The 12,261-nt window shown below is 36.9% G+C and overlaps 1 protein-coding gene across 1 annotated transcript; it reads right to left on the bottom strand.

The window, feature by feature from the left end:
• Nucleotides 1-3,234: 3,234 nt before the first annotated feature.
• On the bottom strand, nucleotides 3,235-12,255 carry DSEL (dermatan sulfate epimerase like). Its single transcript, XM_005423327.2, has one exon. It carries the CDS (start codon nucleotides 11,652-11,654, stop codon nucleotides 8,004-8,006), a length of 3,651 nt encoding a protein of 1,216 aa, XP_005423384.1. The 5' UTR covers nucleotides 11,655-12,255; the 3' UTR covers nucleotides 3,235-8,003.
• Nucleotides 12,256-12,261: the final 6 nt, after the last annotated feature.

The following is a 12,261-nucleotide window of genomic DNA, read 5'->3' as shown; positions in this document are numbered from 1 at the left end:
TGAAAAGTGGCTGAGGGAGCTGGTGGTGTGTAGCCTGGAAAAGAGAAGGCTGAGGTGCAACCTTATCATTCTCTACAACTATCTCAAAGAAGGTTGTAGGTGGGATTGGGTTGGAGTTGAGATTCAGTGCCTTTCCACAAATAGCAAGCAATAGTTAAAAGTCAGTTAAAAGTCATTTGTGTATCTAGCTGATTCTAGCTTCAGAAATGCAACAAATGCAAATTGGTCATATGCATATCTGTCTGGCAGGACACATTATAGAGCATAAAGAGGAATAATTAAACAACACAATTGATAGCAGTTTTGCCAAATTGACCCTACAGATTTTTTTCTAATCTTTAATAACATCTGAATATTTTTTAAAGAAATTATATCTTTATTAACCTTAAAGGAAATGTTAATTTTTTTCCTTTCATTTTCCTTGCACCTTTAAATCACAAAGAAAACTTCACCTACATTAACTTAAGAGGCTCTAAAGGAATGATAAACACATTTAGCTGTTTAAAACTATACCTTTAACTTACACGTTTCTCAAGGGAAATTCTTCAAAGGGTGCTATGAGTCTGTTGCTATGCAGAGCCAGCTGAGCTAAATGCAGATGAAGCAGATTGCTGGCAAACACTCCCAACAAGGTGTGAACCATGAAACCCAGAAATCTTTGTTTACTGTCTAGCCTGGCTCTTCACTAATCATTCTATTCACTTCATGTGTTAAGGGTACTAAGACATGGTTGTTGTCAGAAAAGGACAGAAAACAAATAGGTAAATTCTGCATGCTGAAATCAACAGAATCATTCATTACATAGGATTTGCAAATGTACCCTAGAGTGATTGAGAGATACAGACATACATTCAAGTGACAGAAACTTCAAAAAACCCTAGCATATCAACAAAGCCAGGGCATCTTCATGTAGGCTTGCTCTTTTATTTCACCAAATAGAAGGAAATTCATCTTAGCCTGGCCTGAAAATAAGAGGGTCATGAAGGTTAGTAATTACGCTGAGGAGCAGATGAGAGCTACATCGATACTTTTAAAGATCTGATTGTGACTGCTTTAATCATGACTAACTGATCATATTCTGTCTGTAATATGCAGTTCCTCATGTCACCTCATTTTGATCAGCAACAACATGGTCCATTTTTTAACATGAAGCAATTCATTTTTACAGAAGTAAACTTTTCTTTCAAATGTGTCACCAAAGGATGCTGACAGTTGAGAAACCATTAATATTGAATCTGTGACCAGTAGGTAAAGCTGCCTCCTATCATTGAACAGCACCCTCTGGTATCAACAATTTTATTGTGGAGCTGCATTGGTTAATAGGTATTTTGTTACAAATGAACACATCTTGGGAATACAAAAGAATATCGGTGTTTTGAAGAAAAAAAATCAATATATATATACAAACAAAACTTCCTTTTAACTTCACTTTCCATCACTACTCATATGGTAATTTGAAACACACAATGTTCAGCTGATCAGTTAAAGTGAATAATAAAGTCTCAGGCTATGATTTGTTAGCTCATTAAGATCTAAATACTCCAACACACATTGTAAAGCCTGTTCTCTTCAGCAATGTAACATTTTGTTTCTTCTGTTTCTCGGTTCATTTCTGTGTACCTATATCCCCCACTACCTTTGAGATAACGTTTCTTCAAATCAAGTGGCAGCTGTAGGATGCAATTTTTAAAGAGAACAAATTTGAAGATCCTGAAACACAACAAAAGGTTCAAGAAAATGCAAAATCAACATTTCAAACTAAAATCCAGAAAACATAGAAAAAAGTCTATTTCTAGGCAAGATGTAGGATGGAAACAGAAAAAGGTTAAAAATAAAAAAACCCTGAAGTATAAGCAACTAGTCTATTAGAAAATCAATTAAGAGTGAAAATATTAATGGCTTTCACAGATACAAGTGTGCATTTATTATCTCTGACAGCCTGCCTTTTATCATGCTCCTGGTATTAGTTCTCTCTCAGCTTTGTAAACAGCATATATTCACTTTGAACAACCTTTCAGAAAATAGCTGGAGACAAATATTGTCAAAGAAGTTGCAGTAAACAGCAACTTTTTTTTTAGAAAACACATTTTTGTTCCTATCATAACAGGCATTTTCCACATAATTTTCTTTTTTTTTAAAAAAAAAATCACTTGTACAAGTAGTGACATGACCTAGGATGAGCTACAAAGCATAAGCACACACTACTCACTGCAAAATCATTCAGAAAAGGCACTGGACTAACACCCTACAGAAAAAAAAAGCAACCAAACAAAAACAACCACAGTGAAAAAAATAAAACCACCAAAAAACAACCAACCAAACAAAAAAAAAAAAAAAGAAAAAAAAACAAAAGAAAAAACCAAACTCCAAAACAAATTAAAAAAAAAATTACCTGCCTCACAGTTAAAATATCATGTGAAAAAGACTGAAAAACACACAAACTTTTTGTTTATAATCAAAAGCTGAATTTCACAGGAAAGATAGAAACAGGTTCTTGCTCCTGTAAGTTATATCCCAAACACAAACTGCAAAACTAAATGAACAAAAAACCAAGTTAAACCCGCAAAACTCATCTGCAGAACACTAGATGCAGCTCAGCTGCACCTCCCGTGGGCTACAGGTCTTTGCCCCAATAATGAGGCTGAACTACCTGTGCCTCTGGATCTGATAGATGCTGCCTGTGCCAGCCCACATTCAACAAAAGATATCCAGAGGGCTTCATTTATTCAACTTATGTGTCTTTAAAAAGAAAAATAAACACATGGGAACATCCATGGCTGCTGCAACTTGCTTGCCTCCTTACATTTAAGAATGATTTCTAGGCCAAATATCTGTCTCTGAAAAAACTCCTGTGTATAGTTAGGAACTAGAAGAGGACTACTCTAAATACAGTTTGCAAGTAGTATTTATAGAGTAAGAGAGTTCAAATTTACAGATTGCACCAGCCGTCTAGTTCCCAAAAATCTGGGTGAAAAATCACCTTTTCTGCTCTAGGAATATAGCTATTTTGTGGTCTTTCACTTAATACCAAATGTACTTACTGCGCTTTCAAAGGCAGACAGAATCAGGTCTGGCTACCAATACTTTCTGAAAGATAACAATGGTTTCCATATTCCAAACAAAAATAGCAGGATTTTAGAATTTGGAATACGTACACTTGACTGCATCATGAAGTTTTGTCATATATGAAGTGGCAAAATAATATAGAAGAAAAAAGAGGATAACACAAACACATTGTTTTACTAACAATAGTTTTATTTTATGCAGGATGTTTCAGAAAATTTTGCTAGGACAGTGTATACACTGGAATTGCTCAGACAGAGATATCTACATAAATGTAAGACCATACACATTTAAATCCAAATTCATCCTACTTCATCTGAGGCCTGTCAGTGGGCATCTAAATTAAGGGGTTCACCAATCCTGGCTTTTGAGTATTTAAAAAGATAGCAGCAATGTCTGATTTACCTTTGAGGGTAACACTCATTTTCCATTGATTCTAGGGTGACAAGACTCCTTATTTAGATGTGAAAGTTAAATTACCTAATGTGACATAGATTAATTCAGGTCATGTTCTTAAAACTCCACAATACCTTTCTCAGTAAAGGCAGTAAACAAAGTGTTGAATTTATACCACCATAAATTAAGCTTTCAGAAATTATTCTGTGTGAATGTGATCAGACTGTCTTTGTTCTCCTCCATCACAAATAACTCTCAGCACATTGCCTGCTCAAAAGATGTATAGTTTAATTTGAAACAGCATCATTTCAGCCACATGAAACAGCACTTTCCCATTATTAAGTATTTTCAGAGACAGCATGAGATTATCCATTCACATCCCTTACGAGAATAGTGTTGATCACACACCAGCAAATGTTTCCTCACTAAAGAAAATCAGTCCTGACATTTAAAAATTGTGCTTTGTAGATTATTTTGAATATATGTTTGTTTCTACACCTCCTTTTATACATTTATCAGGCAGCCTACAGCCTTTGATTAGACTTACAGAGCAATTTATATTTTTAAAATTATTAGAATACCCTTCCTTTTGTCACCAAATATCAAGAAGAATAATCTTTAATGATCACTTTTGGTATTTATTTCCTGCCATTTCTTCTGTTCTGGAATATTCAGGCTAACTAGTTGATAATAATTTTATGACAGTAGATGACAGTATTTTGTTCCTGTTGAAAGCAAGTGCACAACATTCACTGAGGTCACCAAGGCATCATGCCACTTATGGTCCAATTCTGAACAGCTCAAAATTTACAGATTTGATCCATAATTCATGGTCCGTATTCCACACTGAGATATGGTATTTGAGACTGTAAGTCTCCAGACAGACTCTTCACTTGGAAAACAGCCCATTCCTCATGAGATTTAAGCAAATCAGGTTTTAGTCTGAACCAAATCTATTAAAAGAGTACAGAAGAAGAAATGAAAGCTTATGCCCTGAGAATAGAACTGTAAGGATCCAGTACTTATCCTCTTGAAGAAAATTCATATGTAAATAAAAAGAAATAATTTTTATAAATTACTAAGTCACCTAAACTAGTATCACAGCTTCTAATTACAAAATATTCTAGCATATGGAACCCAACATATGGGCCACTTGCAAAAGGGGTCATTTTTGCAACTTACAGAAATATTGATAACATGTTTTCATCCTTTATCTTGAACTATGCACTTCAAATGTTTTCAGGAAATGCAGCATTATGTTCCAGTTAATGTATGTTTACATTCATCAAATAAATAGTGTTTTTAATGGTAGTAATTGACTGTAGGATGGACAGGAGTTTGCTACTAATTATACCATATTGTTTCAACAGCAAATGAAAACATTTTTACAGCTTCAAAAAAATTCTGATCCATAACTGAAGCTTTACAAATCAGTTAACAATAACTTCATAAAATCTGAAAAGCAATTTTTATTTGAATTGCATTCTAGCACTAACAGAATAGTATTACACTGTCAAATGACTTGTGCCATATATTTTACATAATTGAGGATCTTGTGTAGAAATTAATCTCTGGATCTGACAAGTTCAAGCATAAATCTGATGAGGACTGAATGCCAGCTGCATGCAAAAAGGGTGAAGGAACCAGCCTGACCATGATACTGACAATCAGCTCCACAGACGTTGCTCTTGGAAAAATCCTACTGGGAGCACTGGAGGCATTTAGCTGTGCTCAGAGACTACAGATTTATCCTGTTTGATAGAACTCTGAATGCCAAGACCTATGTGCATCTCCCCAAGGCCAACGTCTCTTACTTACAAAGTAAACAACTGAAATGTTTTCCTTGGTATTTACTTTTCTTATGCTTTCAAATATGATTTAGAGATAAGAATTTAAATAAAAACTGCCTTTTTAAAAAATACATTAGAATCTTAGCTGCATCGTGACTGGACAGTTCAAACTACAATACAGTACAAATAATTATCAACATTTAATAGAGGAAGAGAAAGAAAGAAAAGAAGATAAAGTATTGGGACTAAGTTTTCATGAATGTATTTATGAAAGTGTAAATGAAAGTGTCAGAACACTTTTCAGCACAATGTACCTAAATAGATATTCCTTTCAAAAAGTTCAAACAATTCTCAAAGTTTATTGACAGTCTTAAACATCCCTATATGGAGAAAGGGGAGATCAATGTTTGTGTCTGTGTAGTGACCATTCTTCTTCTGAATACCAACAACAGAAGAGAATTTTAGAGAATAACTGTGTATAACCACAAAATCTTACCTTCAGCTGCCCTAAAACTTCTGACAGAGCAAAGCCTTTTTATTTGTTCTGATTCTACTGTAAATATTGGAAATAGAAAGTAAATGCTGAAATTTATTCTGTCAGGTACAAACTGTACAGACATCAATACTTTCTTTTAACATACAATCAAAAATGGCTGCAGAGAGAAGGCAATTTGAGGGAATGATAGTTGGAAACAAAAGTTTCACTAAAATGTCAATGTATATTAACTTGTTTAATATTTCTTTTAACATGGCACTCCACCAAGCCAAAGGTGAAATACAGTCTTGAAGGGGAAAATACAGCTACTGCTAGTAAATGACAGGTAATTTACTGTGAGTAAGACCACAAATTATCAATAGCTTTATCATGGTAGAGGCCTGTTTTGCCATACTAATGACTGTCTGTGAAAAAGGTACTTTTATCTAGGTTGCAAGGAGATATCTCAAGGATATGAAATGTACATATGGGAGGGAGAAAACAGCTGGGTAGAACAGGAACATAATGGTAAAATTGGAAGAAAAAAGAGGAATCCTTTATATTAAAATTCAGCAAGGGTATCTGTAATCTCTGAAGAAACTCACTGCACTTTTGACATTGCCCAACGCTTACCACCCAAATAAATAACAATTACACATGTATTTTAATATAATAAGCTCTGATTCCAGCTCCCACAAACCAATTGAAGCATATTTCAACACAATTCCACTTATAATAAAAAACAGATGGTCAAGGAAATAGATGTCTCTTTGTGATCTGATATATACATCTGCAGACATTTACAATATGCATGCATTTCCAGAGAATGCTGAGCAAGTTAAATTGGGAAATGGGAATTTTTTTTCTTAATGGGCATGCACAAAGAATGTGATTCAAGAAAAGAATAAGCTGTGACAAAGATGCAACTATCCTATCAGGCCTATCTGTTTTCAAACAAATATCATAGCATTGTGTTAAAGGAACACTAGTCAGATAACTTTGGAAATAGTTTGCTGCAGGGAAACATCACTCAAATGTGAGGTGGCTGAGGGTCAGGCAATTTTCAGATCTCTCCACTCTCTGATGGAAGACCTGAGGTTAGCAGTGGCTGTCCTTCAAAAATTCGTTATACAGACAAGTAAAACATCCCACGGCAACACAGGGCTAGAGATTTATTTGAGGTCTTCTAAATCTCAGATTGCATTTTATGCAGACATCAACAATAGGCCATTGCCAATGGCATCACATAGCTGCACTGGTTCCAGGGTAATTATGCACAAAAATCAGCAAAGAAATGTGTTACAACAAAGGATGGAAGAGTCTCACTCAAAAAGAGAATATCCTTGCAGAACCTCTAAGACAAGAGGTATAGAATAAAAGAGTTCAAGAAGTCAGTATGTTAACAACATTCAAAATCAGACTGAGGCAGGTTAAAAGTACACAAATTTAACTGCTCATTTGAGGGATCTTGCTAGTTTCTTAGATTTCATCCCATTTTTCTTCCTCCATATAATTTACTTCAAGCTCACAAAGGGTACCACATTGTCAGGAATGGAGAATTAATATTTCTCTTTTGTGAAACATCAACCCCAAATTTAAGTACCACATTTCTGACATGCAGGAATCATATCCTAGAACAAGATTTAATATCTGAGTCCATCCCCGTCCTGGACCTGTCTGCTTAAATTGTAAATAAGAAACTAGATTTACTTAAATGTTCTGTTTCCTCCCACTAAGGGGATGCTGAACAGCCCTAAATCTCAGCTTATATTTATTTTGTACCACCATAGTGACCAGTGAGACATCAACAGAATGCATCAGTAAACTCATCCAAGGGGGCCAATAATGACCATTGGGAACAGGACCAGTTTGACAAATATAATGTCATATAAACCATCATATACAATCATCAAATGGTAAATACTTTCTGGAATTAACCATTTGGGCTGGAGTCAAACTGGTGAGCTGGAGGTGAAAAGCTCTCTGTTCTATTACTAATCCCCTGAGCTATAGAGGCCCCAGCTGGTGCTTCTGCAAAGGTTCACACAGCTTTTTTTGAAAGGCCACAAAAATAGTTACAATATCTTTTTAAAGTAAACAAAATACAAACAAAAAAAAACCCTTCCACAGTTTCAAGAACAGTTACATTTTTCTTAAAATAATCTCTCTGAAAGTAGCAGACTGTACACATTTTACAAGAATAAACAAACTTATCTAATATTTATCCACAAATTGGAACTCAGAGATCATTAGTGCAAATTTCTGCTGACCAGCAGCACTTATTCTATAAACTTTGGGTATCCTAAGTGGTCCATCAGTGAACAACAGATATCTTCAATCTGTCTTATCTCTTCATGGGGCATGTTTTGTTTCCAGGCATGAATGCTACTTGGTGAAATCTCGCCTTCATAAGGAAGATAGAAAAGACTGGTGGACGTGGCAAATAATATTTGGTTTAAGCTAGCAGGAGGAAGAGGAATACCGAGAAAGGCAAAAATTGTTTCAGCAGTCTTCTGAGGAAAGCTCACAATATCTTCAAACTTGACCAGCTGATAATTTCTTGGCAGCAAGTCCCTGTTTATCCTCATTGCTGCTGCTGTGTTTGCTAGCCATAAATACGACAACACAGAAATAGCATTTGAATTAGAATTTGAAATTTCTTTTCTCAGTGATTCAAACTCAGAGGCATAGCCTTCATTTAAACTACATTTTCCTTTACCATTCTCCCCTTTAAACATTGCAGCCAAGCGTTGTGGAATATTTTTCAAGGAGTAAAAGCTCGGCTTATTTTTGTACAGCATTGAATAGATCCATGCCCGTGGGTCCCTCACTACATATAATGCTCTCATTGATGGTCCTAAGATTTCCTGAAAGAAGGGAAGCTTTAATGTCCAGCTCCCACTGGTTAAACTAAGCACAGGTCGTGCATTAGGATAATAGACAAGGTGTCTTCTCAGCTCCCTAATATATTCAGCATCTTTTTCTTGACTTCCTCTTGCCCTGCTTCTTTGCTCTAATAGGGATTCTCTCTTTTTGGACCTTTTCTTTTTGTCTTTGCTTAATGCAGAATGCTGAGCAATTTTACTTCTGCTAGCTTCATATAAATGAATGTTTTGTAAATGCAACTTTGTGTCTTGAACTAGAGACTGGAGCCATCCTTGGATAAGACGAAAATTACCATTCTGGACATCAGAAACCTTCCATTCACATGGATCTACAAAGGAATCAATTTCAAATTCAGTCTCAGGAATTTCAAGATAGGGTGTAGGTATCCTGATGTATAAAAAGTCACTGGTGTTGAAAAACAGCTGTTTTAAAATTTCTGCACCAGAAGTGGGAAGTGAAGTAATGATAACATCTGGCAAAACGACAGGGTTTCCTTCTAATTGTTTGGCTTTATTGCCTTTATCACGTTCTAGCCTTGTCATGTCAGTGCCCCACTTTGCACAGATGGGCTGAGTACACATGCTCCACACATCCACCAATTCAATAAGCCATAGTGTAACAACCAGGATCAGGATCCAACGCAACATTTTGCCAAAGGATATGTAAAACCGCCACTGAAAAGCCAGTATGACCAAACTGATGCTCAAAATTAACCCTGCAATTATGTTCACTTTGAATCCAAATGGGAAAACTACCCTATTATTTTTTGTATCTTTTTTCACAGATTCAGTACCAAGACCAAACTTGATCACTTTATTCTCATGAACTACTTTAGCAAAACCACCAAATCCCAAGTAATCAAACCTTGCCTTTAAATTCTGATACTCAGTCACAACAGAGATGGTATTTTCAGTGTTGTTGACACTGAGCGAAATCTGAAATCCAGATTTTGCATTATCCATGAGTCTACAGCTAGAAACATTGACATATGGGCCATAGAAAAGGTAAACAATCCTTGTAAGCGTGTTTTTCATTGGAAAGGTAACATTTACAAACTGAGTCCATCGCTTTTTGAATTCAGCAGCTTGTTCAGCCTCCTGTATCCTAGCAACAGGACTACTCCCACGATGATCAAACCAAAACATCTTGTAGTGGGCATCCCACACATCCATCATAGCTCCATTGTACTTGTTCTTAAACTTATAGGGTATGTATTTAAAATCAATGTCAAGATTATGAAAAAAGGCACTGACTGAATTAACAGGAGAGTCTTCCTCCTTCTCGATATGGTCAACCACTAGCAATGTCTGAGAATTTAAGAGCAGCAAAACACGATACACACTTTTCAGTTTCATTGCTGATGTGTAAGCAGATACTGCCTCACCACTCACAAACATCATGTCACCAGCCTGGGAGGCTGTTATAATTTCTCCAGTTGAGTCTCCAACCTCGTCACCAATCCACTTCAGCCACTGGGCGCACTCACCAAGCTGTCCTTCCCAAGGCTGGTTGCACTGGCTTGTAGGAGATGGAGCAAACACCAAGACATTGTTCAGGTGGCTGAGTTTAGGTCCATAAAGAGCCTCAGATACAAATACCTGTCCATTGGGAGCAAAAGTGAAGGAATTCTGATCGGGATGTTCATGACCTGGATTGAAACTTCTCCACCCATCAATCCATCTGTAGGGTTGAAAGTGAACAATATCATAGACAGCACGTCCACCAAGTTTTCCAGACTTGAAGGATACAAAGGTGTTTGTCTGACTGTTTGGCAATCCAGCCCCATAAGTAACAACTCCCCAGTTAGGAAACACGTGCATTTTAGCAGTACCATAGTCAGGAGGTGGCTGAGGAGTGATTTCAGCAGCATACCATATAAATTCTGTATGTAATGTACTCCACCTCTGTGCAGTGGATGGCACCATTGGCCCATCCTTGGGTCTGTGTTTTCTAATTTGCTGTGCCAGCCAGTTACCAGCTCCATTCCTCATGATGAACTTATCCAAGAAAACCAGTTGGCTCTCAGGACCATAAAACCAGTTGTAATTAGAATCTGCAACACCCACAGTCCTCTGGAAGCCTGGCAGTAGGGTGGCATAGTAAAACCAAAAGTGCATTTTTAGCCAGTTATTCTCCAAGTTGTTAATACCAAAGTGGCGCTGGGCCAGGAAAACATACTGTGTTACTGACTTGGCTGTGTAACTCCCGTAAGCTACCCCCTCATCCAGAGACCCATCCACAATATGATTGAGGAGAAACATTGTTTTCTCCATCACATCAACCACAGTGTGTTTCCAAATATTCGCCTGAGATCCTTTGTCCACTCCGGCAACTAAAGCCCCAATAAGCAGAGCAAGCATATTGGTTGCTTGATGATTATGGAGAAGCTGCTTTCCCCAGGAACGAACCTTGGAGTACTCATACATCTCCTCGCTTACAGACCATATCTTCTCCAGGTATTTTTGCCTTCTCTCATGTTCCAGTGAATTATACAAGAAGTCAAAAGCAGTGGCAAATCCTGTTAGGGAGTGACCGAGCGGCACTTCATCTCCAGGAGCATTCTCAACCAACCAATTTTTGTAGCCAGCCATTCTATCCATATACTCTAGGGCAAAATCAAATGCAGCTTTATCTTCGGGGCACAGCAAACAGTAGAATGCTAGAGGGGGCAGGTTGTTACCATAAATCTCATTCCACTTGGCTGCAAAATCAATGTGCTTGGGTGGAGGTAGGTAGTATAAAGGGTTGGACAGCATAACCATCACTGCACTTCTGATGGCTCTGAAGAGATGCAAATGGCTAGTACGAGCCTTTTGCCTCAGTGCCTGAACATCCTGAGGGTCGAAATACAAGCTTGGATGAAGAACTGTTCTTTTCAGCTTCTGCTCAGCACTAAGACCTTCAAGTTGCTGTTTTTCATACTGATCTACATTTTCCATGAATGTCACCCAATCAGAGTAATTGCTTACAGATTCTTTGAAAGTGAAGACATCAAACACCATTAATGCTAGAAATAGAGTATGCCCTGTGAACATCAGAGCCATGATCCATTAGGCAGCTCCTCTTCCCCAGGGATACATTTCTTCACAAAACAGTGTTCAGATATCAAACTTTCATCCAGTTTGTTAAAAAAATAGTATCTTAAGGCATATTTTTATGAGAAAAGACCTATTGTATACTGTGCATTACAACAAAGGCTCAGACTACTTGTAATCTGAGATACAACATTGAAATGACAAGGCTCTTGAAAAATTAAATCTCAGGTGCCTTGTCTGCTCACACTTTTCTCAAATACAACACTACAAGCATAAGCACTAAAATCAGGGACAAAGGAAAATCTCTACAGTATGCATATAAAGTACAGGTCGACTGCACAGTAGCAGACTGAAACACTATCTCTTGGTACCTTGAAAAGCATGATCTAAAAAGGGAACTGGAGTAATATTGTTTGCTTTTTTAAAAAGCTTTCAATCGGACCAAATTCCACTTTTAGAGCTGACGAAAACTCCACTGATCACAGAATGATATAATTTATTCCAAACAACGTGTCATATTTGATGAAATAGGGAATATAGAACACTTGGAAAATAGACTCCAAAATTGAAGTTACTGTCTTCAGTCGTTGCCTTTTTTCAATTTCCTTACACACTC

This window comes from Geospiza fortis, unplaced genomic scaffold (assembly GCF_000277835.1).
Source record: "Geospiza fortis unplaced genomic scaffold, GeoFor_1.0 scaffold100, whole genome shotgun sequence".
Taxonomy (NCBI): Eukaryota; Metazoa; Chordata; class Aves; order Passeriformes; family Thraupidae; genus Geospiza; species Geospiza fortis.
The sequence above is the reverse complement of the archived record's forward strand: the minus strand, read 5'-3'. Positions and strand labels throughout refer to the sequence as shown.